Below are 25,565 nucleotides of genomic sequence, written 5' to 3'. Positions count from 1 at the left end.
AGTGCATACTGCATGTTGAGTTTTTCCTCAACTCGTGAATCTACATCCATTCAAATTAACTTTGGAATAAAGTCTGCTAAAGGTAAAGTATATTGTTTAATGCTTCGAACGATGAGCAATAAAGTTAAAGGTTTAATGGTGTCCTGACAATTTTAAGCCAAAGGTGTTGTGTGGCCTTTCTAGCTTGACTGACAAAACTGTATTTGTGAGCAAATTAAGAGTCTAAATTTGCCTGTTAGCTGTTTTACATGTACATTTTTTTAGTCAGTGTTTTCCCGGAATGAAGGTTAAAAAGTCAAACTAAATACAGATTACTGATGTAATCTCCTCTCAGTCTCAGACATCTAATAGAAATGTCATTATTATATTAGATCAAGCAACTTTTCCTCAAGTGTGCAATGTGTGATTTAAGTTCCCACGTCTATAATTGAATGAATGTGCAGTAAAATGCCACTGATAGCTGAAAAGAGATGATGTGGCCTCCAGGTTGCAGGAATGACTAAAGAAAAAACTCAGTTGAAGGAGTTTTTGGAGGCAATAGGTGTTCTACAATGGGTGCTGAGCTTTCTTTTTCTAGGTAAGATCCCATCACACTTACTCTTTATGAACCTGTAAACATTTAAAACGTGCATCTAATAATAAATCCTGAAATCCACCCTGATGCTCTTTATGGCTGGTTGGTGTTCTTGCATCGGTTCACTGTTTGTTCACTGAACCCAGCAAGCAGCACTGCATCAACAAAAGCATCTGAGCTAATATGAGACATCTCTGGTATCTCAACATGCAACTTCTCATGACGTCCAACACGCTATGATCAAAATCCAACCCCAGGATTGGCTTGTTACATCTTGATGGTGTATCTAATGTTTACCTCGCTGTGGCCTCTCTCCACGCTGTACTTCATCTGGTTGGTGATCGACTGGCAAACTCCTGAAACAGGTAAATATAAAGCATCATAAAGGTTAGTAGCTGTTGAAGGACAATTTTCAAATGATACATTGCATTTACTTGTGTGGTTTGAAACTGGGACACAGCTTATGTTAATTTTTGGATACAGTATGACAATTAGCGTATAAAAAAAGTTTTCATTTATAATTAATACAGTTACCGTAGTGTCTGGTATTAAATTGGGACAAACCTAAAGTCTCTAAAATTTCTTATGTCTCCGTCAGGGAGCAGGAGAACAGGATTTGTGAGGAAGTGGAGGGTATGGGAGCATTTCAAAGATTTTTTCCCAATCAAAGTAAGTTGCACTTTGCATTGTATTAACACCTACATACTGTAAGGTCCCGAGCCTTATCACCTCTTTAATTTTATTGTTAGCACTTCTAATCTTAAATTTACTGGCAGGCCACATGTATATTGTGAATAACAGACAAGGGAAGTTAGACTTCAGGGTACAACTAATCCTCAACCTCAAACTTTGACCAATAAAAAGAGCAGTTTATATCAGAGGCCTTTAGTCAGCTCACTTTCATCACTCAAACTCCTCTGAGAACCCGCAACAAAAAATATTAACCCTAACCCTTCAACCCTAAACTCTGTTAATCCCTCTCAGTCATTTTTCTCACTCAGTTGGTGAAGACAGCCGAGCTGAATCCAAACAAAAACTACATCTTCGGCTCTCATCCCCATGGTATCATGTGTGCTGGAGCCTTCGCCTGCTTCAGCACAGAGGGTTGCGGCTTTGCTGAGGCATATCCTGGGGTTCGACCCACCCTGGCGATCCTGGCTGGACTCTTCAGGATACCACTCTTTAGGGAGTACATAATGAGTGCAGGTACAGCATAACGGGTTTGACAAAGGAGTTGCTACTGTTCCACAGAACAACTCTGTCTCTTTAGTTTGATTTGCATTTACAAGACAGTGCAGCAGTTTTGTGTAGCACGTATTACAATGAAATTCTTAAAAACAGAAATGAAGTCAGACGCTACAAGTACACACACTCCACAAGTGATGCTGCTGATGTTTTTGCTCGGTTCTGTTGGGGCCATCAATATCACATGATCCACTTTCACAGCTGGATTTGGACAAATCTGAATTTGAGCAGGTTAACAGCACAGACACTTGTTCATCACTGTAATGCAATTGTTGAATTTGTGATCCCAACTGTTTTAAAACTGGACAAGATATTAAACCTTACGGTTTCACTGTTAGTTTTAAAACAATCTCCATCAGTTGAACTAAGCTTTATTTTTCCCCACTGTCTTATTTATTTTATCTGATCAGGCCTTTGCCCTGTCAGCAAACCAAGCCTTGCCCGTCTCCTTTCGAAAAGCGGCAAAGGGAATGCAGTGGTGATTGTGATAGGGGGTGCTGCAGAGTCACTGGCATCCTCTCCTGGAGTTAACACAGTAGTTGTGAAGGACAGAAAAGGATTTGTCAGAGTGGCCCTTGAGTTTGGGTGAGAACACACAAGAAATAACATGTCAGTGGGTGTCACTGTAGTCACATGTAGCCAGCAGACCACTACTGGACACACTGCTTTAATCTCTGATGATATTCCACAGGGCTGATCTGGTGCCTGTTTACTCATTCGGGGAGAATGAACTCTTTAAGCAGGTGATTCTCTCAGAGGGCAGTCTAGGTCGCAGGTTTCAGGACCTGTTTAAAAAGATTATGGGTTTTGCCCCTTGTCTATTTATTGGCGAGCGCTTTGCACTCCTGCCATACAGGACTCCAATCACAACTGTTGGTGAGTATTTCATTATTCTACAGGAAGAGCTTAATTTGCTGCAATGAGCCCATTTTATTCTCACACTCTGCTTGTTACAGTGGGAAGTCCCATCTCAGTGCCAAAGCGTGTCCTACCTACGGAGGACGAGGTCGACCACTATCACAGACTCTACATGGAGGCCCTGTCCAAGTTATTCCATGAACACAAGGTCAAATGTGGACTTTCTGAAAATCACGAGCTTCGGATCATCTAGACATTTTACTTCGACACAAACTGCACAGCTGTTTTTATTTGCCGCTTATTATTGTGTTAGCCAAAATGGGACTTAATGTGCGGATCTGATGTGATGAACTTGATCTTTAACATACCGACCTTGCAGGTTTCTGTGTTCACGCAGCAACTTGCGCCTGAATTTGAAAATATTTAATGTGAAAATGTGCCATAAATAATTAACACGTAACACCCATGTTGTTTAGAAAGTGGTGAGAATGCTGATAATGTCTTGGTTTGCTATATTTAACGTGATATTTGCCATATGATAATAAATTACTGCTTATAAGTGTGCATGCAAAAACCTAATCCTGATTTATGCATACACAGCTTCAACAGCTGTATCACATTTATACATAGGTTTATATGGATTTTATAAGTACAGTGTATACAGAGAAGTTCATTGAACGATCCAACCAGAAGAGGGCAACCATTCCTCACATCGGCTTCTGTTCCTTACCAGAGAGATTGGGGGTTCATGCCACTGACAAGTCCCAGTTGAAATCACCTAGACATTACGTACCACACATTACCGCAGTTGGATTAGAACTTTATTGAAGAACCCATTTTCAGCAGATGTTTGCTCTAGTTGCACAATAATTACACAATGAAAAAAATCTAAAAAAGAAATAATCAAATTACTACAAAAGGCAAGCAGAACATAATATTGAAAGGATTTAAGACTGAAAGGACAGAGTAAACCTTCTAAAAGAAGTCCATGTCATCTGGTGCATCCAGGTCACGATATTCAATGATGTTGCGTGGATCACCTCGTGACATCCTGAGGTGTTTGAGGGTGAAAAGAGAAAAAGAAAGCCCCAGGAAAGAAGAACAGAAATGATCATAAGAAAAGATTAAAAAACATCTAATAGCAGAACACAGAAGGTACTCATCGCAAAATAAAGATCACACGTACAGTGGTCTCACCTGATGTTGCGTGGCTTTCCTAGGTAGCCACCTTGTCCACGGAAACTGTCATAGTTTCCTCTGCCACCTCCATACTGGTTTGGGGGGTAAGGAGGTCCACCTGTTGAACCACAGAAGTCAGAAATCAGCATTTAAATAGTGACTCATACATGTACATTACATTTAGTCATTTAGTCGCTTTATCCAAAGCGTCTTACAAGGGTACAACGTACGAGGCAAAGGCAGGGTAAGCGTAAGAAGGTCTTGCCTAAGGACCCCTAGTAGAGGTAAGCCACAGCCGGGATACCAATATCAGCATGAAAAAAAGGTATAGTGAAAAAACATACCACCATAGCCCATGAGTGGTGGACGAGGCTGTCCAAAGCCCAATGGACCCTGAGGACCTTGGGGAGGAAACGGCATGCTGGGAGAAAGCAAACCTGTAGGATAAAAACAAAAAAGAATATTTATGAGTTCTACAGATTGCCTACTCACTCACTCTTACAAAACTAAAACCCTTTATAATGAGCATCTGAGCTGCCGTAAATACATTTCTTAAAGACATGACGTGTCTACCTTGACCTGGACCGGGAAGAGGAGGAAGTTTCATCTCTGGCAGCGATGGTCTCTTGGCATCCATCAGGAAATTGTTAAAGAATGTCACCTCCTTTTTCACTTCTTCGATTTTGTCCCCATGTTTGTTCAGGATGTGCTTCCTTACAAACTCTGGGCCCTGGAAATTATTTTGAAATGCAAACCAGCTTATTTTCATCAAGCAAAAAAACTGTGAGTGACTATGCAGAAATATGGGGGATATACAGTTTTGCAACAGACATCATCAGAACACCTCAGACCTTAGGAGAGATTAAGTCACATCACAAAGCGAGTTATACAGTTCCTATTTCTTCTCCAACACACACCTTAAATTTCTTGCCACTTAATGGGCACAGCCATTTGTCTTTTCCCAGCTCTTGAGTGTTGGCCAACACAAACTTCTCCACCTCCTCCTCAGGATCCTTGCGGCCCATCTTCACTGCTTCTTCCTCAGACAGGATTTCTTTTAAACTAAACAGAGGACTCAGCTTCTCCTCTATCATCTTCTGCCATTGTTGAACTATTTGGGGAAAAAAGAGCAGCTAAAGAGGACTATACATGTAGCATCACACACTTGTAACAGAAACAAGTAAAACACACTGACCTTCTCCATGTGTGATGCGGTTGGGGGGGATGGGTCCCCGTACATGAATCATGCCACAGCGGTTGGGCATATCATCCTCGCTGGGGTATTCACAGGCGTTATAGTAGTCGATTGAATGCACAATACGCAGATACAAGAGCAGACGGTCCAAAACCTGTATGAGGTACAAGAATAAGAAATCTTATGAAGACTAAATGTAATAATGTTGTTTTTCTAATGGCCTATATTAGCTAGCCATCTGATTGACTGGTAGAGCAGGTTTACAGATGAAGACCTATCAACTTTTAAAAGGACAGAGACAGAATAAAAATTATGCAGTATAATACCTTGACTTCACAGGGAATGTGCTACATGTATTCATAATTGTACTCATGAATAGAAAGTCAAACCTTGGCTAGTTTGTCGTCCCTTTCCACAGTCATCTCCACAGGGTTTCCTTCCTTGGTGCTCTCTTCAGGATCTATCCCACTCCCAGAGCCCAAAAGTTCCTCCTCCTCAGCACTCACCTCCTCTATCAGGTAGTCAGTGATATTCTTCAAGACGGGGTTCTGAGCTGGCATCTTTTGGAGTCACAAACCACATATAAACATAATGAGAACAATCTGTGCACAAACAGACACTTCGGTGAACGTTACACTGCCTGGAACATCATCAAGCACGACCCGTTAGTTGGTGGGTAGGCATGTCTTCGAAGAGCTTCTATGTCATGGCCAACTGCTCCGAGGCACTGAGGTGAAATCCTCAGAGTGTGTACATCTTACGCTGGTGCAGTCAGCCCTGGGTTCCTCCTGGTACAGGACAACATCTTGTGTGGCTGGCATGTGTAGGCAGTTCCTGGATGATGCCACTGACTGGACTGACTAAATCCAATTGAGAACCTATGTGACATTATGCATAAGTGCATCCAACACCTCCATAAAGACTGTCCAGGAGCTCACTGATGCACTGATCTAGGTATGAAATGAGATCTCCCAGGAGACCATCCACTGATTTGTCAGGAGAATGCCCAGATGCCCAGACATTGTTGGGAGAGAATACAGTTGTGCAGTGGCTACACACACTTATAGCCACATTTCGGTACACTTTTGTGATAAAATGTTTCTATAACTTAGGTGGACCTTCAACTTAAATATTTTTTTCATCAAAATCTAATCTATGTAATTTAAGTGTTCCCTTTCATTTTTTTAGCAGTGTACTTGACTTGATCTGTACCTCAGTGCTCGGTCCGTCTTCTTGAGACCTGTGGATCCACAGGTCTCCTTTCTCATCCAAAACATGAATGAGCTTGGCAGCCAGCTTGATGTCATTGCGGAGCACCTGCTTGTGCTGAGTGATGCCATTAACATTACGCACCCTTCGGGCCAGGTCCCTGTTCACCCCTGGCGCTAGTTCACAGTCTCGCAGCTGTGAAGAGTAGACAGTAATGGTCTTAATTGCAGTATAGGAGCTTACAAAAATAATAAAAACATTTGCAAAGGTCTATTAAAGGCTGCATCTAGTCCATCATTTATGATATGAAACTACAGGATGTGTTTATTTTTCAGACCACAGCACATACATTATAATAAATTAGTGTTATGATCTGCATTTTGAATGAAAAGAGGAACTACAATGGCAGTAAATACTGTATATCCACAGCCAGCACCTCACTAAACATAAAAAGTAATAACTTAATGCAAAAATTATAAAATGAAACACCTTTAAGCACAATGCTGCATACTGTCAATAGCAGAGACTGGTGCACTTACTCGAATGTTCTGAAGGCTCCAGCAGACCTCTTTGATGTTGACACTACGATCAAACGTTACCCAGCAACGTCTGAAAAACCTGCAAAGGTAATTGTGTATGGTAAAGGAATTGCCAAATTGTCATTTCTCCCTTTACACAATATGGGACCCAATTAATCTGACAAACATTTTTAGGGTGGACCAACCTGCGCTCTGGATGGGGGTCAGACAAGCAGACACGCAGAAAGCCAGGGTAGCGGCGACAAAGCTGAAAAATACAGATATTTAGTGTAAACAGATGTACATATACAAGACACATTATTCAGTTTTGTCTCCTGTGTCCAACTCACAGCAATAATCTCGGCCTTGGAAATCGTGGGAGCAATGCTCCTCATGAACAAAGAACAGGTCTTGTGAAGAGGCCGTGGTCTGGGAGAGTCATCTTTAGGCTTTTTTTCTTCTTTCTTCTCCTCTTCAGAGTTCTCCTTCGGTTTCTCCTCTTCACCATTAGACAGGAAAAAGCACATTAGTAAGGCAAACTGTGAATTTTGTATACTGGGAACTATTTAACACCACATTTTAAATGAAACTCAAAAGTCACCTTCACCTTCCTCTTCATCTTCATCCTTGTCTTCAACCTCTTCTTTCTTCACAGATTTGTCAGAGCAGTTGGAATTGGAGTCCGAATCTGAGTCAGAGTCACTCTCTGAGGCGCTGCCTTCATCATCACTGTCTCCGCTGCGCTTCCTCTTTCTCCTCTGATGGAGAATAAAAATATGAAAACGCTAATCCTGTTAAATATTTGGTTAATTTCTGTCTTTTGTTAATAAATAAGTTCAATAATTGAAACAACACTAACCTTCTTGGGTTCAGGCATTTCTTCTTTGACAGCTACTTTCTCTGCCTCCTCTTTTACCTCCTCCCCTTCTGCTGTAGCGGCCCTTTCTGTGTTGGCACCTTCACTCTGCTCCTGTGGCACAGTTTACTGTCATAAACACAGCATCATGAAATCTTTACTGCTTAGCAAATGAGGACAAAGAACAAAACATACCTTCTCAGTCTTGTCTTTCTCTACTGAGGGTTTGTGGTCACTATCCAAGCTTTTATTGTCTTCTTTCTTGGGAGGTTCCAAACCCCCCGCAGCAGTTGCTGACTTCTCCCTCTCTTCCTCCTCTTCAGATGGCATGTCCAAGATGCGAAGGTCGTGATCAGTCCCTCCCTCCATCTTTATCACAGCTGAAATCAAAGAAATGGGCGTATGGTTTAGACAAGTAATGACTTTCTGTGTGTCTCTACTATGCACTATTCATTATACATATATGTAAAACAGAGCAGAAAAGGCTAACATGGACACAAAAAGTTTAATGCCACATGCTCCGTTTAAATTATTTTTGAGACTTCACCTGCATCAAGAACTCTGATGATGGCTGGGGTCTGATCAATGTCCAGGGAGACATTATCAAACCAGTTATTCTGCATCAAGAACACGAAGACATTCAGGCGGTTTTGCAGGGCACTCTGGGCCTCTGCCTTAAGTCTGCTGGCTTCATCTGGGTGATATTTGGTCCTGAACCTATGTCCAAAATTGGGGTCCACAAAAAAGTGGGAAGGGAATGATGGGGGTTGGGATGGACGGAATGCAAATGTTAGAGAAAATAAAGATATTATACACGTGTCACATGTAAGGTGTTATCAAATTGCACTGAGAAATATGACTTATTTGCATCTTATAATTTCTTTTTTTACCAAATGTTCAACAAATAAGATATTTTTCTAATTGTATGTTTGTGTCTATTGGTAAAACACAAATATGCAAAACTCAGGCATAGAAATTTAAGTATCTATTCAGACTTTTATAACTAAGACTGATTTCTGTATTTTGTATTTCTGTTTTAGGTCTTTCAGTGTATGCGTGTTTTTGCAATCAATTACTGCACATTATTAGAAAATTTGAGATTAAGACACCCAAAATGAAGGAACAAAAACAAAAACAAAAACAGAGAGATTATAAAAATTAAGCATTCACATATGCAGAATTTGACATTACAAATGTTATCATTGAATGGACTACAGTTACCTTTTGTTCTGCCAGTTTATTAACAAATAAATACAGAGAGGGGGGTCTCTTCTGTGAAAATGCGCTCCACTTCACCAGAATGGTGTGTCTGTTTACACACAAATTCGGTTTTGGGATTCGATTTAATCCAAATATAAAAAGAAAATTGTGTAGAAAAAGCATAAAACAAGAAAAAAAAAAAAAAAACTCTTCACACGAGGAAGACTACTTGACTATCTATCTAAAATCCCTGTTACTGTGTGTCTAGAAGCAACTGCATTGTGCGCAGTGCATGCCCTTGCTGTCTAAAACGCGTTCTTGCGAATGAGTTCCACTTTTTCTCATCTTCAAAAACAGAACGTCGTCAACGAGGGTAGTGGGAATGACGGGAAGAAAAATGGGTTATGTCAAAACAGAATTAATTTGCATGATACCTGTGAAACAAGTGTAATAAGTGTTAACAGGCATTATACAACTGTGTATCTTGGCAAGGTTAAAACACCAAATAGGAAAAAAGAAAATCAACCCAAACTATGACAATGAGTTTTGGTCAAAGCTACATGTTTCTTAACAAAAAACTGAACTTCACTCAAATCTTTGAATTTATGGATGGGTGTTCACAATTTACTGCATAACACAATGGAGAAGACAGGTCAGTTACACTACTGTGGGTATATGTTATATCTGACTTGCTGAGTCACTTCATCAGGCATAAATTATATTAAAAGTTGTGGAACTCCTTCTACACATTTACAATCAAACCATATGCACACTAAAGGTAGAATTTAGGTTGATTTTCTTCTTTGATAAACCACAAGTTCTGTAACAGAGGCCTTCAGTAACTATGGGCCTGGTCCTAGTGAATAGTTGGAAATGCATTTGGAATATTTAGCAAACCACTGACATGTGCTAAAAGCTTGAATTAGAAGCAATGTGTTCTTTTTGTTAGGGTTGTTAATGGCAACACTTGATTTATTAACTATCAAATTAATATAAATACCTTTATGTTGCATTATACACAACACATAAGGTTAGGCCAGGCCCAGCCTATTAGACTGTTAGCAAGACAGCAATTATATCGAAAATAACAATGAAACAAAAGTAAATAAGAGCAACTGAACAACTTAGGTGATAAAGACAAACTGACCATAATATATCTAAGAAAAAATATTATAGCACAACTATAACTACTACTAATATCACTGAATAGGAATTGTGTACTAAAGGCAATTGAGATCGTACCACTCTTCATCTTTATGAGCCAAAAAGAAGTCCTGCATCTGCTGTCGGCGGAAGTCAATCTTGTACTCATTGTAGCGTTTGACTGCCTCAGTCTCATCCACAGAATCATCCAGAGACAGCAGGAACTCCTTAAAGCTCTTCATTATTGGAGGGGGAGGACCCAAATCCATGTCATGGATGTTACCAAGCCTAACGGAGGACAGACAAGTTGAACTGAGTTCTAGACAGGCCAGCAAACTAACAGGGAAGCAAGTTACTTAATATTCTACTGCAGTTTCAAAATGTATTCAGACCATTTAAAATGGCTAAAAGTGTTATTGTTACCTATTAATCTAATCTCAGTAACCTATAAAACTTAGTTTAAGTTTCAAAAACTAGAACCTCTCTTTTGCAAAATGTTATTATTCAGACCATAATTAAGTGTAAACTGATGCACAACAGCACAAAGATTGAGGCAACTATTATGTGTTTGTTGTGTGATGATGAGAAAGGAAAAACATACTGTGGTTGTGATGTGTAACAGTTCTTCTTTTGTGTCTATTATTTGTTATTTTTTTTCTATACAGTGTATATCTCCTCATCACATTACTTCATACATTTATATTCAGAACTCAAATTCACTGAAACTTGGCTCCATGTCTCACCTCGCCTGAATGGGGATGCCATGATGTGGCTGCATTAGGTGCAAGTCAGGATGGCCCCAGTGCTGCGGTGGTCCATAGCTGGGTCCTCCTCCACCACTGTAACCCAAGTCATATCCACCTCTGTAGGGGTCTCCACCATGGTCATCCCTACAGGGGCATTTGTATGAGTTTGGCACCAGATAATACCAGTTGTACAGATTGTGGAAAAGTGCTAATCATACCAGTCTCTTCTCATGCGTTTTTGCTGGGGACTCATGTCATGTCTGGGTGGAGTGAATTTCTCCCTTCGTCCTCTGTCATAATCCCTGTATTCTCCACGACTGCGCCGCTCCCTGCCCCTGTCCCACTCCCTGGGAAATTGATTTTGGGAAAAATGAGAAAATAACCAATAAATATCCACCTCTTAACTCTGTTTTTTAAACTGGGATATGACTAAATGGTATCAGCTTTCTCATACCACTTTCTTACCTGTCATTCCAGTCATCTCTGCGTCTGTCTTCTCTCTCCCTTGAACGGTCATAGTCACTTCTCTCCCGTCTGAATTTGTCCCTTCTTCTGCGATCATACTCATCATCACTGTCTCCCATCTGCAAGAAGAGAAAAAAGCTAATTTAGGTTATAAAATAAAAAAAACATCACTGCGATTTTACTAGATAAAAGACAGATACACGATAGGTTTAATGATAATCTTTCAAAAATTGCTTTTATAGTATTGTTATGCAAATTCTGTCTGAAGCCATGCGAGCAATTCAAAAAGATAAAGGACATCATTTGGCTAAGTTACTGATTCTTGTTGCAAAATCACGTGTGAATTCAATCAACTCGTAACTGTGGTCATGTTCCCGGAACTTTAAACTACTGATGAAAAATCTAATTATACGAAGAGAAACAATAACTAAAAGATGAGGATACGGAACTCGCCTTCCAGAGACTCGCTAACGTTAGCATAGCTTGTATGGTAACGTTAGCTAGCTCTGTCCTTATCTTGCTCAATAGTTCCTTAAAGCGTAGTACTTGGATATACAAATTACCAATGATTAAAGTACAAACGGATGTAATGTATGTGGAGATACACGTATAGCTTTTCAAATTCTAATCAAGGGGGATAAGTTATTGTTGTAGTAAGGGGGTATCATTAGCTAGCTGTTATCCAGTGTTCGCTAATATGCTAGCTACGTTAGCTATGTAGGAATTAAACATTTCAGTTAGTCTCACGCTACAAATAAGATCATTTCAGAAAAGGTGGCTGCTGTTCTGTTAGTATGAACAACTATGAGACAAACAATCTATTTATTACCTTGTTAATTATTAGTTTGGATGATATTCGTGAACGTCCTCTCCCCTCGTCTGTTCCACGTCTTCTTCGTCCTGACGTTGAACGTGCGGCAAACAACGACACGGGGCTTTACCGCCACCAACTGGTGGCAAGTGTGTATGTCGTTTTTGACTTTTTTAAAGCTCCATCATTTTATTAAATGTAAACATCACAGATGACCTGTTCATTATTCTAAATATTCATTCTTCACCTCTAAAATTCAGCTTGATATATCTGATATATTTCAATTAAATTAAATATAGTAATAATAACTATACAACTCATTTGAAGAGATTTAAGCTATAAGATACTTGATTTAAAAATGTGCATTTACTGTAAATGGAAATCACAGCTTATTATGTCTGTGTTATAGGGAATTGAAATTAAATTCAAAACTAAAATCAGAGTTTCAGAGAAAATTGTTAATGCATTGTGATGTTGATAAATTATTTACTTTATTTTGATTATCGAGCCATTAAATGTATATTTGAATGTAAACTTTTCAATTTCAAAGTTTTTTTCTAATTCACTTTCACAAAAAAACTACATGTGCTTTATTGTCCTCAGTTGTATAGTCGAATAGTTATTTATAAAACAGTGTCCCCTTTCTTTTGTTCTGTGTTCCTGTTAGAAAACTGCTTATTTTGTTTTGCCTTAATATTGCCTTCGCTTCAAAATGTTATCAGCAGGTTTAAAGTGAAAACTGGTTTGGGATACTGAACTTGCATACAGCATTAATGTCATACATCAGCAGGTGTGAAAGAAAAATAACAGTAAAAGGAAATGGCATTTAAACAACATTTTAATAGATTCAATCCTCATGCTATATATTGTTATTATCAATAATAATACTACATTTTTATGCTTTTCTTCGTCCTTCCTCTGAACCTTAACTGGTGCCTCATATAATCAAGGATGACGCGTGGCCACACTTGAGTTGTCTGTGCTTCATCCTCCATAATAAAAGCAGATTCCACTTGTTGAGGGAAGGAAATGCCATCTCTGGATCCAAATGCAAAGTCTCCTCCAGGTCCATCATTAGCTCCGAAAGAACTGGACATAAGGTGGTAAGGACTGTCCGAATCTCCCTATGAGCATGTAAATCATTTTCATGTTATATGGTGTTATTTCCTCTCTGCTTTGGACAATATGTTTCAGATTTATTTTAGGATTATCAAAAGGGAACACGAAAAACTTAAAATGAACTCTGGACAGCCTCATTTTTGTACCTTATTTATGACCTAATGGTGATGAAGAATTAAAGAGATGCCATCAGATACAAGTATTACTGCTGTTTCTAAACGCTCTTAACCCTTAAGATAAACAATAATACTTTCACTATGACTTCAATAATGAATAATTTATATATATATATATATACATATATGAATAATTCAATAATTATTTTAAAATCTTACCTCATTGATGTTTTTAGTTGTCTTTTTGAAATCCAGTGGCACAAATGAAGACAAAGCCAAGAGCAGCAGGAAACATGATCTCAGGGTAGGAGAGTATGACGGCATCTTTCCTCACAACTTTAAACGTATCACACCAATAACTAGCTCTGCTGCTGCATATAAAGAATAACCCTTTACAGGTTCTCTTGCTTCAGGCTTTCACTTATGTGATGTCATGGCACTGTGCATCTATGTTAATTCTCAGTCTGTGTGGAACTTTAAGGAACATATAAATCTATAGTCCCACATTGGCCATAACCAGCCAATGGCTAACCTATACACAGCTGCTCATATGTGGAGTCTTAAAGGGTTCATTCAGCTCAAATATGAATGAACTTTTCTTTAAAGCAGCAGGTGATGTGATTAAAGATACACTAAATAGACATGGAGCTTGTTAGGACGGATTAAAGGACCTGAATTCATCAGCTGCAACAAGTCTTAATGAATCTTTCCACTCAAAGGCATCTCCTTATACTGTAGAAAGTACTATTAACATGGGAATTTGATTAACCCAGAGAAGATCTTTGGCACAGATGATTTACCACCATACACAGTTATATATTGGCTAATTTAAAAATAACACAAACACATTTACAACCATATGAAAAGAGATAATTGGGTAGATTTTAATGAAGTTATGACAAATGTTACAAACAGTAATGCTACATGGTGACATTATGGTTTTGTATTATATATATATAGTGTTCATTGATGAGTGTAACAGAACCTTATAAACACAAATTTCAGTAGGGTGTCCTCAGCTAATGAGTTACTGTGGAGCTCATTTCAGTAAGATGAGAGATCATACATTAATTACCAGAGCATGTTCTTGAGTGAGTCATGCTCTTACAAAAGCTCAGTCCTTTCATTACTAATAAAACTTCCTGTACCTGGTTATGGCTCCATACATTTACACAGATGAAAAAGAAATCAAGATTACGTATAAAAATAGTTTTATTTTAGTTTTATTACCTTTCATGGCATGACATACTGTCAAAACTTTAGCTCTATTTTATTCTTTCAGTTTCACTTTGGGATTCATTTAATAATTTGATTTAAAAAGAAATAATTTTGGAGTATTGTGACAAAAACCTTAACAAATTAATCAGGTAGTTCAGATATTTACTTGTGTAGAAAAAAATCCATTGATATATATTTACATATATTTTGTTCTGTAATTATTAGAATTATATAGCTGTTTAACTTTTAATATTTGCTGTTTAAACATTAAACTACGACAGAACACACGTTTATAACACCAATTTGCTCTGTAAGCTTTTAATAATTGACTATTACATTGCCAGTAGGCCTCTGTAAGAAAAGTGTTACTTCTCCCAATCTTAACAAACAAATGGCACCACAGTCCCCTTTCAATATCATTTAATATGAATGTTTGATCAAAAATCATACATTAGAAGCAGCTTTCCACATGTAGTGTTCATATATCTCAAATCTGCTTTAGACAAAAGAATTACACTCATTACTGTACATGTATTATTTAAGTGTGATAAACTACGCATGCACTAAAAGAAGGAGGAAAAAAATCAGGCATGTGGGTATTACAGTTTTTGCATTTGCTTTCGGTAACAGTCTCTAAAACTGAGGCATATGGAGCCAAAAAAAAAAAAAGAAGAAAAAAGTTGGATAACGCCTGTTCTATCTTAATTAAACCTCCGTAGTTTAGAGTCTTTTACTCAATCAGCAGTAAAATTTAAAGATGGAATGTTAGAAGTAAGTTCTAACTCCCCAACATCCAAAAGTGTCTCAAAACAAAACCCTTAAACACTGAATTTATATACATCCTGTGTAATGTTTCCTCTGCTGAATGCAGTTGTGTTTTGGGGTGTATGTTTTGTCTCCTTTCTGAACGGCTGAGGGAATAAAGTATGGTTCAAGTTAAGGGTATGTTATTTTTTTCATTTAAAAAATCTTAAATTGAATAAAATAGCATAAAATTACATTCCTGAAATTCTCAGATCATGTTGGAACAATATCTAATGAATACAGGTTAAAAAATGATCCCATCTCAGTAAACAGGGAGTGTGGGGACATCTATACAGTACTTAGTACAAGACAATTTCCACACCAAGTAAGCCTATTAAAATTAAAAACAACCACTCTAGTTGTGAAGCCGTGATTTTACAAACTGTACATGTACTACTTGTTCTGCTCTTAATATAAAACAGGTCATTTTAGGCAATAAAGAAAACATCTTGTTTCGACCTCTGACAATTTCAGGTGCAAATCAAGCATGACAAAACTGGCTAGACCGCGATCAGAGCTTTCTAGCCAAAACTAATAAATGCATGTAGGTAAAAGGAAAACAAAAGGAGTGTGGATCCTGTCCCTTCAATTTCTAAGCGTTTAATTTAACATGAGATCATCAAGGCCAATTTAAGGCATTGTTTGTTTGTGTTTTTCTAAAAATACCTCAGAGGTCCCACAATTTAACACGTTATGATGTATATAATAATGAAAGCAAATTCACTTTTAGTTTCATTTCATTTATAGTTTGTTCAACTCAATAAACTGGGTGAAGCTAAAAACAGCAGAAGCGTGTAACATCTCTGCAATGTTTTACTGTTGTGGGATGTGAGAGAAATTCTAAACATTTCACAAAACTGAAATGTTGTTATAAGAAATTTAAAAAGACAGTTAAGAAGTAAAATAACCCTACCTGCACAACCTCCTTAGGAAACTATTCAAAGTTGTGTAAAAGGACTTTCAATATAAAACAATTACAATAAGACCTTACCTAATAGACTCACTTAAAGTAGGAGCTCAGAATTCATCCTGTCTGGCTACACAGACTCGAACTACAGGACTCACTCTCTCACTTTAACTGACATAAATGGGGGCCACTCATTTGGTGCAGCAATAGTGGTTAGGTCGGATGTTGTGGTTATGAATTACATTTCATGAACTTAAAAAAAAAAGGTCTATAGTCACAAGTAGGTGATTGGAGTGAGCATGTGCAGAGAAGCTGAAAGCTAATGATGATTTCAGTCAAATTGCTCACTCCAAGTGCTGCACGTGCTTTGACACCAACGAGTAGACCTCCTCTGGTTATAAAAGATACAGTTATGTTGCAAGTATCCTAATTGTCTAGCTAACCACATATGTCCTAACTATTTTAAAGTATGGTGTGATAACAGCCCGATGACAGAAAGGCCCTTTCTGTGTAGTTAATCTAATTGCAGTTAAGTTGAAACCATCAGATCTCCACTATATCCCTACCGATGAGCTGAGCAGTGTCGTCATCAGTGTGGTGCCTGTCCTCGCCTGCCTCATCGCTTTCTGAGTCTGTGTCTTCCTGGGGGGAATAGAATCCGTCATAACCTAGGATGGGGGAGTCGCAGTGCGGAGGGGAGGCAAGGCACTGGGCAGTAGTGGTGTTGGTGGTGGCAGAATAAGCGCCTGGGCTCCCTGAAAGGGACCCCGGGTTGGAGGGACGAAGCAGAGGAGTGCGCTCAGAGTCTGCTTCCCCCTCCGTTCCTTCTTCCTCCCTACGTCCTCCATTTTCCTCCTCAGACTCAGACTCAGAGTGCTCTGGGTTGTTTCGAGTGACACGTTGTTTGCACACGGGACATGTCTTCTTGGTCTGTGTGAGCCACGGGTCTACACACTTGCAGTGATAGGCTGAAAAGCAAGAAATCCTTTCATGAAAGACCTGACAAAGGAAAATGAATGGTGCAGTTTTTGGATGGTATCACAAACTAACACAGAGCGGGTCCTAACGCAAGGTAATACACACTGGTCACTGATGGGGTGTCCAGTTGAGGCAGAGAAAGACATATCCAGCAGTGTTTTACTTGATCAGTTGCTCCAGTTTATATATTTGCCCATGTTTACTAGTAGGAAGCTGGTGAAGTCTTTGCACTAGTGACTTCTACAGGCTGAAATGTTCTAGTCTCACTATGTCTGCACTGACCCAGGCGGGCAATTGCAACAAGGCCTACAATGAAGTACTGTGTATTTCATGCCACAAAGTTTAGCATGTATCTTCTGTTCAAATAAAACGAAGGCTTGTTGCTAAACATGTGGTAGCTGTGTGCATTAGTAGAGATGTTTTCCCAGTGTACAATAACTTTATAATAATAATATATTTACCATGTGAACAAGGTAAAACTCGAAGCTTATCTCCTTCTTCATATTCATCCAGGCAGATTGCGCATACATCATAGTCATCCCCTAAAACAGTGGAGACAAGATATCAACTAAAAGCTTTCAAACTAGTAAAAATTCAACTGTTTACTAAATGTCAAACTCATTCAATCCTGTTACCTTTACAGAACCTGTGGATTGGAATCTGTTTAAGCTGCTGCTTTGACAAACGATTTTTTCTCAGCCTTTTTCTGTATTGTACACACCGTATTATCTGAACAATACAAAAAGACAATGTTACTGATGGTATGAGAATTATACATGCTGACGCTGATTATACATGATGTTTCTTTTTCATGTATGACATCACCCTAAAAACACAGTTTCAGAAAACAGGTTAATGGGACTTAAAAAGTAATAAAAATACATTCTGTTAAATAAATACATACAGTAAGAGATATACTCAAAGCCAGCCTATACCCATGATCCAAATACAATGCAATCAAGAGATTTCATTTAATTTAACACCTTTTGATGAGCTGCATACTGAATAAACACCCAACAAGACATTGTACGTACTTACCAAGATGACACACATAACAATAATAACCATGCCAACTACTCCAGTGAAGGGAATAAGGTAGTATGACAGTGGAAAAGCAAACTCCGGCTTAAGGATCACATAGGCCCTGTAGCCAAAGACAAAAAAAAGGTATCACATATGCTAATCACTAATGCTGACTAAAAACAGCTGATTTCATCTAGATCTATGTTTAGTTTGAAAAATTATTTTCAAACCATGTTTTTACTTACCCTTGTTCTGGGATTATGAAATTCCTGAGAATTTGGGCGGCATAGTAGCTGGTGAAGACAGAAGGGATTTCAATGTCCTCGGCAATGGTTACTGGAAAACAAACAAAGATTTAAATTTGGAAATTCTAGTAAGATAGTATAAATAGGTACATTTTAAAACTGTGCACATTTTGTATTATTACCATTGCTGTAGTTCATATTGAGTAGAGTGTCTGAATACATGTTGTGAACAATTGCAGCACTGTATCCAGCTTGCTGTGCATGCAAGACCTGAAAACCAAATCCTGACATTAGGCTACTGTACTTTACAGACATATTCAGCATATCCAGTGCCATTCACACATCACTGACCTTTATATCGAAGTTGCAATCATAGCGTTTGATGAGAGCGATGAACTTAGTGGTGTTGGCATCATAAAATGGTGGCAATGGAGGAGGAGGATCTATTGCTGTGCAGCCATTAAGTGGACGGGCCATCACCAAAACTCCCTTTAACAAAGAAAGAAGTGTTATTATTGTAAGACTATGATCTAACCTTCAGTTTGCACCTATTCTCCAGTTTTAAGTTCTCACCATTAGTCCATCCTTGGGAAGTGAGGATCCAAACAAGGCAGGTAGGTCCTCAAACAACATGGAGGTCATATTGCTATAATGCTGCAAAAAACATATATATTAAAAACACACAATGTTCAATTAAATATTAATTAATAATGAAATATATATATTCAAGCTTATTTATAGTCATACTGAGGTGTGTCATATTAAGAGGCGTTTCAAATGTTTTGGCTACCCTATTTACATAGGGTTATAATTATAAGAAACACCTACGATTTGACCACCCACAATGATTTCAATAATAAACATATACAGCTCTCAAAAAAAAACACAAGAGACCACTGTGAAATAATCAGTTTCTCAGGTTTTGGCTGCTCTCCACCAGTTTATCACATTGCTGTTGGGTAACTGTATACCACTCCTGCAAAAAATCAAACCATTCTTATAAAGAGGATATTTGACAAAAATGTGCAGTGGTCTCTTATTTATTTCCAGAGCTGTAGTAGAATTGTCACCTTTCTGACATCTTTAACAAAAACTTTAACCATGTACATGTAGAACTCATGGCAGAGCTGCTGTTCTGGATTGTATTTGATTGTACAGGTAAAACCTAATAAAGTGCCTGGTGAGTGTGCCACTATAAGCTAAAGCTCTTAGATTACTTACAGCATAGATATAGGCATGTGCAGGAGACGAAACCAGTATGCTGCAGAAAACCAATATAAAGATGCTCAATCGAGCTCCCAAGCAACACACACCAATGTGAACCATCTTTTGTCGCTTACAGTTGCAATAACCTGTAAAAAAGACAGGACAGTTATACATCATAAACAAGAATGAATAATCACAACCAGAAGGATGTTTGCAGTTTGGCTACAGCCTGACATTAACATATTAATGAATATAGATAAGTTAAGTAGTAATACTGTGCAAATATGCACATGGATATGCAAACAACAAACTGTAAACAGGCTTGCCAGCATTTCCATTTCCAAGTGTCAAGCCAGTTTGCTATTACTTTGTGAGAATATAAATATCCTTTCAGCAAAATTGCATATTTTGGTTAAAACACTAATCACCTCGATTATCTAACTGTTTTAGTCATTTGTTTTCTGAGTAAAGCAAAGATTTTCTCTAAAGAAAGCGTCATGGTTTATATGGTTAGCTGTTACTGTCTGAAGTGACCATGCAACTGGATGCAATGTCTTGTGGAAGAGTTACTGTGTTTGTTTTTCCTTGTGCTAAAATCTTATACTCTTATCTTATACCCCTGAATGCAGTCTTTAATACATCCTCATAGCCTACATAGCCTTGTTTTGTCACTACCGATCACCCCTTGAAATCTTGATGTCTTTGTAACATAGTCTAACAATAGTCAGTATACAAGTGTGTGTGCAGTACACAGTGAAAACTACTTTGAAATGTGTAAAATGCTCTTTACTACAATGACAGACTGCAAACCTGATACATATTTTGTATACAAATGTTAATTGTAGGTTATTACAACTCATAACAAACTCCATTCTCATGCACAGATATCTAAGAAGAGCAACGGATTAGGTGTGGATAAGATCTAGAAACTGTCCACAAAGCTGAATGTTCAAATACTAAGCTGATGACCTCTTGGACTGCTTTTACATGTCAATTTGACATTGAATATCACAAAGTATAATCAACATTTGATTTACATTCTGATGTCATTATGAGAAAGTACAGAAACTACTTGACCCAAGCTCTGGTTCTGGTTCACTACTGTTTTGTAGGCATGTAAGAGTAACTTTACAGCCAGATGTTTAACACAACAATCGAGGAAATGATAATGGTCCCTGGCCACTCCTGAATATGTGCGCTAGCTTCTTTGTGCCATTAATTAGCTCTCAACCTACAGTACTTTCTCGTCTTTTATAATATCATTAAACGTGCTGAAAATACCACGTTTAATCTATGTTAATCGCTGTAACACCCTTTGTTATTGAGGATGCCTCTTTGTTTCATTGAAAAACAATGAACAAAGAGCATGCTGCATTTGTGTCGCAATGCTAAACCTGTTAATATGTAGCTAGAATTTCCTCATCACGTAGCGAGAAACACAAACAACTCTTACTCCTGAAAAAGCGATTAATTAACCTAATAATACATCAATTTAGCCGGATCCACACTGGACTGGAAAACCAGCTAGCTTACGTTTATTAACTGTTACTTCAATTTAATTAATGTTGTACTCCAAAATACCAAAAGTCCTCAGAGTAGCATTAGTGTGTATTATCCAGCTAATATCCCGTGGTGGTTATAATCGCACTTCTCACATGTCACCGTGTGAAATCGATGAAGTTTGTTTTAACAATGTCGACACACAATCCTACAACAAGAAAACGACAACCACGGAAGATTACCGTTCGCTGGCTGCCGTTTGGCTAATATTAGCATTTGTTAGATAACCGCTAACGTTACGTTAAGTCGTCTCTTTTATGTAGTGAGTATAGACACGACGAGACACGATTAGCAGTAAATACTATAATAACATGTTTCTCCACAATAAAAGAGACACTTTGCCTGTGTTTTTGTTTTTCCAACCTGCGTTAGCTTGGAGCTGCTTGGTTTGTTTGTTATTGCTTCCCTTTTCCTGCTTCTTCTTCGTGTTGTGATCCCGAAGTTACTCACCTGCATTTTCAGCCACAGCGCCACCAGCGGCAAGACGGACGCTCTATTCTCCGTGTGAAACTACAGTAAGCATGGTGCAGCAGCTACTTATATACAAACCAAACTAGTGCAAGTCTGCTATAATAAATAATAATAAAAACTCTGCAAAATTAAATCATGAATTATACCTCTGCCATGATATGCATTGATGACAAAGATTTGACAAGATAATTTAGCTTCTATAAAACTGAAAACAAAAGATGAGACATGATAAGCCACCTACTATAACAATACAATAAAAACTGTAAATGACTATGAAGAGTAAGCTGGTTGAGCGAAAATAACTATAGGTGAAGTGATGGTAACACACACACACACACACACATACAAACAATCAATTAAATCAGTGTGTTAAACAGGTACCAGTAAAGTGCCACTGAATATCATCCACAGGTTTACAGAACTGTGCTGTGCAGTGAGTGGTTGGTACTGTCTAATAGACGGCACTTTGTTCAGTCCTTCTGTGAACTCACACCCTATAGTTTAATTTCATGCCACTGGTGCAGAAGTGCTACATGAAACAGTGACTGAGACCACATAAAGGGTGAACAGACCTTGACAGAGGACTTGTGGTCACCATTTTTGTGGACAGTGTCTGTGTTCTCCGTTCAGACGACGTTCAGAGTAGTGCATATACACGTAGAGTATATAGTAATATGATTTTTTAATAACTGTATACTCTAGCCATTAATGCACACACAAATTTTGTTAGTAAATGTACATAGCTTCCTACCATAGTGAAATTAAACACATTATTTGGTTCAGAGTGACTGTAGAGAGTTGAGGTTTGGAGCTACAGAGATTTTTTGCAGTGGGGGGTCTTGGCCCAGGGGTGTCCACAACTGTGTATTATGATATCTTATGATCTATCGAGAAGGGTCTTTATTTTGCATTTAACAGACATACAACAAAATGATAGATTTTACAGAGACACTCACTAGTTTCACTATAGTCAAAGGAGCAGACTCCTGTCATGTCAGACTCCTTCCTGCAGGGCATTCATGAGTTGAATGATTACATTTCTGGCTACATAGGCACATCAACTACAAGAGCCTGTCTACTTGCTAATGTAAAATATCATATATAGGGAGACTACAGGACAGCTGCAGCTAATGAATTATTATTTGTCCGAGGGCAACAGTCTTAGTGTGAGAACAGAGCTCAAAGGAATTCAGTTATCAGGCCATCTTTTCTTCAGCACTGCCCTCAAGTGGTGGCATACTGCAAACTGAAGCAAATCAATCATCAAAACTCCAGCAACACTTGCAGATTGTAGAACAATTTAATATAAAACAGACGCGTTTCGGCTCATGGCCTTCATCAGGGTCTGTTAAAAGTACAAAACAAATTCCATTTAAATAGAATGTGTATTAAACTAAACATACAATGCAACTAATCACATATAGCCACATACATATATACATCTCGTAGTGGTGTTTCCTCATCTCTCTATTTTCTTCTGAAGGTATCCTCAACCTTGGAGCTGTATATCTCCAGAGTGCAGTTACTGGTCCTACCAACCTGACCAGTGTTTTTGTTTTTTAAAAATGCTTCTGTTAAACCACAACTCAAAAGCATTGTCTGATTTTCATTAGTTAATTTATAGTAAATTTTTATTTATTATTACTTTTCTTAGTTTCACATTATTCCAGTAACCAAAGTAGGTTTTTCTTTCTTTACCGGAAGGGTACCAGAATTTTCTTCTACATCTGTAAATACATATGTAAAAGTAATTTTAGCATGTTGTCATCTAAGAAGAAAATTAAAAACCTATGACTTTGAGTAAAACTAATAGAAGCTAGAACAATAGTATTATGTTTTTTCTTGTGATGCTACTACACACTGATTTCTGCACAGTAGCAGCAGAAGTGTGATATCCTGTGATGATGGGTAACTGTGATGTCTGTTTCTGGCGTGTTATGAGCATCAAGTCCTGTGCACTCTTTCTTCAGGAGGGACCAACTGAGAGTGGAGACCCGTACACAACAAACTGTTTTGTGGTTATACAATAGGTCAACCAAAGAGCAGAAAATAGATTTTTTTACAATATTTAAAAATTTCATATTAATATTAATTAAATAATATTTTATTATAAATGTCAAAGATACAATGAAACAATGATTTTTACTTATCATTTGACTGCAGGTCAGCCATTTTGAGCTTTATTAAATCAACAAAAAACTTTATGGATTTAATTTTACATTACAAAGTCAACCATGTTATATTTAAATAAAAAGCCAAATATGGTTCTCCAATCTAAGTCTTCTGTCGCTTCGCTTCTGCATTGTTTAGCAAGCCTGAGTGACATTTTTCAGGACTGCACTGAAGGACCAGACACACACTGCTATCTCATGTTATTCAGTTCTCATAGAAAATGAGACACGCAGCACCTAGAAATATAAGAAAAGAAACAATAAATATATATTCTTCTGAGCAGTAAATAGCTAAATGTATTCATCTACGGCACCCGTACACCAAAACTTACAAAAAGCCTTTTCCACAACCCAGAGGTCCAAAGAACAGTTCTGTTGGGAGGCAAACCTTTCTACACACACCACTGAGAGTGGGGCAAGCAAAAGGAAAGGATGCAGCCTCATTCTCCACAACTGTAATCACAATTGGGAAAAATTACCTGAGTTTAAAAGGTCAAATCCTTCTGGTGTAGCACAAAAACATATTGTGGAAACCTGGAAAAATAACAATGTGCAATATAATGTGCAAAAACATGCAGAGATGCTATATGAAGACTTACCATTAAGCAGTAAGACAACGAAGAGCACCAACACAGCCACACGATAACAAGACATGTTTGCGCCTGGTGCTGTTGCTCCGAAATGAGGATTAGGCTCGAGAATGTCTGTTCCTTGGTCAGAGGGGGAGGAGTGAAAATAAGAAGCAGCACAATGGTCACTTGGTTTTATATTATAGATTTATAAACATAATTACATTTAGGAAAATTACATCAGTGTTGCCCAGCTCATGACCAAATGTTGTCATGAGACAAGAGACAAAGTGCTCTTTTCAATGCTTTGTAAGACTGAGGACATAAGCACAGAGGCCAACTTTTTCTTGTTAAATGTCAGAGAAGACATTTTCTCATAAATGTTCACTTACACACGTGTTTCTGTAGAAGAAAGCATGTGTGCAGAGGGGGGCACTAGAAGCTGCTAGGTCCAGATTATAAACAGATGATACAGATGTTCATGGTGTAAAATATAAATGCATTTTGTTCTGTGTTTTCCAGATACTGTTGTTGTTGTTGTTGTTGTTTTCATTTTTACTCATCAGCTGAGGTTTTGGCAGAGAACCAGGGGAAAGAGTCAGCGAATGGCATTAATTACAGACTGTTTACATAGTGTTAACAGGCCTAGAGCCAGTAGGAAGATGTAAATAATTGCCTGTAAAAAGTTCATATGCTTACTGCTGTCCTGGTCTTTTTTTTCCTAAAGCATGCAGCCTTAAGATTACCAAAACAACATTTTGACAACAGCATGTTGTCCAAAGTTTTTTTTAAATTTGAATATTTTTGAACACAATAATAGTTATCTGAATATAATGGACGAACAGAATGGAACACTTTCTGCATGGCACAATTAATATCATGGTGTTATCCACTGAAAATGGAAACTGGAAGCTATTGTTGATGTAGCCCAGCATTAGTGAAGCATCAGCAGGCTAAAGCTGAGCCTTTGTGAGGCCCTGCCTCCCCCATAAAGGAAAGATGTAAAGATTTATTTCCAGTGTTCACAACATTTTATTTGTAAAAGAAAGAAATTTACAACTCTTCAAATGTAAATGTAATTTGTGAAATTGTTCTCTAGGTAATGGTGGAAAGTAGTTTAAACATATTTTATGCACATTATGTTTGTCCAGTCTGTAAAAGCAAATGTTCATATAACCA

The 25,565-nt window shown here is 38.0% G+C and overlaps 4 protein-coding genes across 8 annotated transcripts in view; 1 reads left to right on the top strand and 3 right to left on the bottom strand.

The window, feature by feature from the left end:
* mogat3b (monoacylglycerol O-acyltransferase 3b) lies at window positions 1-3,241 on the top strand. 2 transcript variants are annotated; one of them, XM_026373134.1, is made up of 8 exons: window positions 1-82; window positions 487-577; window positions 832-939; window positions 1,173-1,243; window positions 1,576-1,780; window positions 2,230-2,404; window positions 2,511-2,695; window positions 2,776-3,241. In XM_026373134.1, the coding sequence occupies exons 2-8, from the start codon at window positions 496-498 to the stop codon at window positions 2,928-2,930; spliced, it is 981 nt and encodes a 326-aa protein (XP_026228919.1). In that variant the 5' UTR covers window positions 1-82; window positions 487-495; the 3' UTR covers window positions 2,931-3,241. The 2 variants fall into 2 exon arrangements, with proteins under 2 accessions (XP_026228919.1, XP_026228920.1); XM_026373135.1 differs by having other exon boundaries at window positions 1-87.
* A 235-nt stretch (window positions 3,242-3,476) lies between these two features.
* Window positions 3,477-12,105, bottom strand: srrt (serrate RNA effector molecule homolog (Arabidopsis)). 3 transcript variants are annotated; one of them, XM_026372068.1, is made up of 20 exons: window positions 12,018-12,105; window positions 11,189-11,307; window positions 10,942-11,070; window positions 10,721-10,867; window positions 10,077-10,265; window positions 8,182-8,351; window positions 7,830-8,014; window positions 7,638-7,748; window positions 7,380-7,536; window positions 7,129-7,277; window positions 6,985-7,046; window positions 6,800-6,878; window positions 6,264-6,455; window positions 5,441-5,611; window positions 5,052-5,205; window positions 4,774-4,967; window positions 4,430-4,586; window positions 4,201-4,293; window positions 3,864-3,974; window positions 3,477-3,728 (listed from the first exon to the last, which is right to left on the bottom strand). In XM_026372068.1, exons 2-19 carry the CDS (start codon window positions 11,305-11,307, stop codon window positions 3,871-3,873), a joined length of 2,562 nt encoding a protein of 853 aa, XP_026227853.1. In that variant the 5' UTR covers window positions 12,018-12,105; the 3' UTR covers window positions 3,477-3,728; window positions 3,864-3,870. The 3 variants fall into 3 exon arrangements, with proteins under 3 accessions (XP_026227853.1, XP_026227851.1, XP_026227852.1); XM_026372066.1 differs by having other exon boundaries at window positions 3,875-3,974; XM_026372067.1 differs by having other exon boundaries at window positions 3,875-3,974; window positions 7,386-7,536.
* A 2,752-nt stretch (window positions 12,106-14,857) lies between these two features.
* Window positions 14,858-21,611, bottom strand: rnf167 (ring finger protein 167). Of its 2 annotated transcripts, none has more exons than XM_026372408.1 (10): window positions 21,539-21,611; window positions 19,631-19,761; window positions 18,983-19,063; window positions 18,761-18,898; window positions 18,592-18,679; window positions 18,410-18,500; window positions 18,180-18,285; window positions 17,777-17,870; window positions 17,603-17,683; window positions 14,858-17,131 (listed from the first exon to the last, which is right to left on the bottom strand). In XM_026372408.1, the coding sequence occupies exons 2-10, from the start codon at window positions 19,733-19,735 to the stop codon at window positions 16,707-16,709; spliced, it is 1,209 nt and encodes a 402-aa protein (XP_026228193.1). In that variant the 5' UTR covers window positions 19,736-19,761; window positions 21,539-21,611; the 3' UTR covers window positions 14,858-16,706. The 2 variants fall into 2 exon arrangements, with proteins under 2 accessions (XP_026228193.1, XP_026228195.1); XM_026372410.1 differs by having other exon boundaries at window positions 21,518-21,582.
* A 2,863-nt stretch (window positions 21,612-24,474) lies between these two features.
* Window positions 24,475-25,565, bottom strand: part of LOC113168853 (connector enhancer of kinase suppressor of ras 2-like) — a 28,756-nt gene continuing 27,665 nt past the window's right edge. The window contains exon 23 of the mRNA XM_026369891.1: window positions 24,475-24,521. The gene's annotated coding sequence lies outside the window, so the exon portion shown is untranslated. The remainder of the gene's footprint in view (window positions 24,522-25,565) is intronic.

Source organism: Anabas testudineus, chromosome 14, assembly GCF_900324465.2.
Source record: "Anabas testudineus chromosome 14, fAnaTes1.2, whole genome shotgun sequence".
In the NCBI taxonomy this organism is placed as follows: domain Eukaryota; kingdom Metazoa; phylum Chordata; class Actinopteri; order Anabantiformes; family Anabantidae; genus Anabas; species Anabas testudineus.
Note: the sequence above shows the minus strand (reverse complement) of the source record. Positions and strands in the feature narration are given on the sequence as shown.

Excerpts from the sequence above, each read along its gene's own strand:
- mogat3b (XM_026373135.1), top strand. The coding sequence starts at position 13 with ATGTTGAGTTTTTCCTCAACTCGTGAATCTACATCCATTCAAATTAAC. Across the intron at positions 578-831 it reads GCTGAGCTTTCTTTTTCTAG|GATTGGCTTGTTACATCTTG; the intron begins GTAAGATCCCAT and ends ATCCAACCCCAG. Across the intron at positions 940-1,172 it reads CTGGCAAACTCCTGAAACAG|GGAGCAGGAGAACAGGATTT; the intron begins GTAAATATAAAG and ends TGTCTCCGTCAG.
- srrt (XM_026372066.1), bottom strand. The coding sequence starts at position 11,307 with ATGGGAGACAGTGATGATGAGTATGATCGCAGAAGAAGGGACAAATTC. Across the intron at positions 7,047-7,128 it reads CCAAGGCCGAGATTATTGCT|CTTTGTCGCCGCTACCCTGG; the intron begins GTGAGTTGGACA and ends TGTATTTTTCAG. Across the intron at positions 5,206-5,440 it reads GGGACGACAAACTAGCCAAG|GTTTTGGACCGTCTGCTCTT; the intron begins GTTTGACTTTCT and ends TACCTCATACAG.
- rnf167 (XM_026372408.1), bottom strand. The coding sequence starts at position 19,735 with ATGGTTCACATTGGTGTGTGTTGCTTGGGAGCTCGATTGAGCATCTTT. Across the intron at positions 17,684-17,776 it reads AATCCACAGGTTCTGTAAAG|GGGATGACTATGATGTATGC; the intron begins GTAACAGGATTG and ends CCACTGTTTTAG. Across the intron at positions 17,132-17,602 it reads AGTTTTACCTTGTTCACATG|CCTATCACTGCAAGTGTGTA; the intron begins GTAAATATATTA and ends CTTGCTTTTCAG.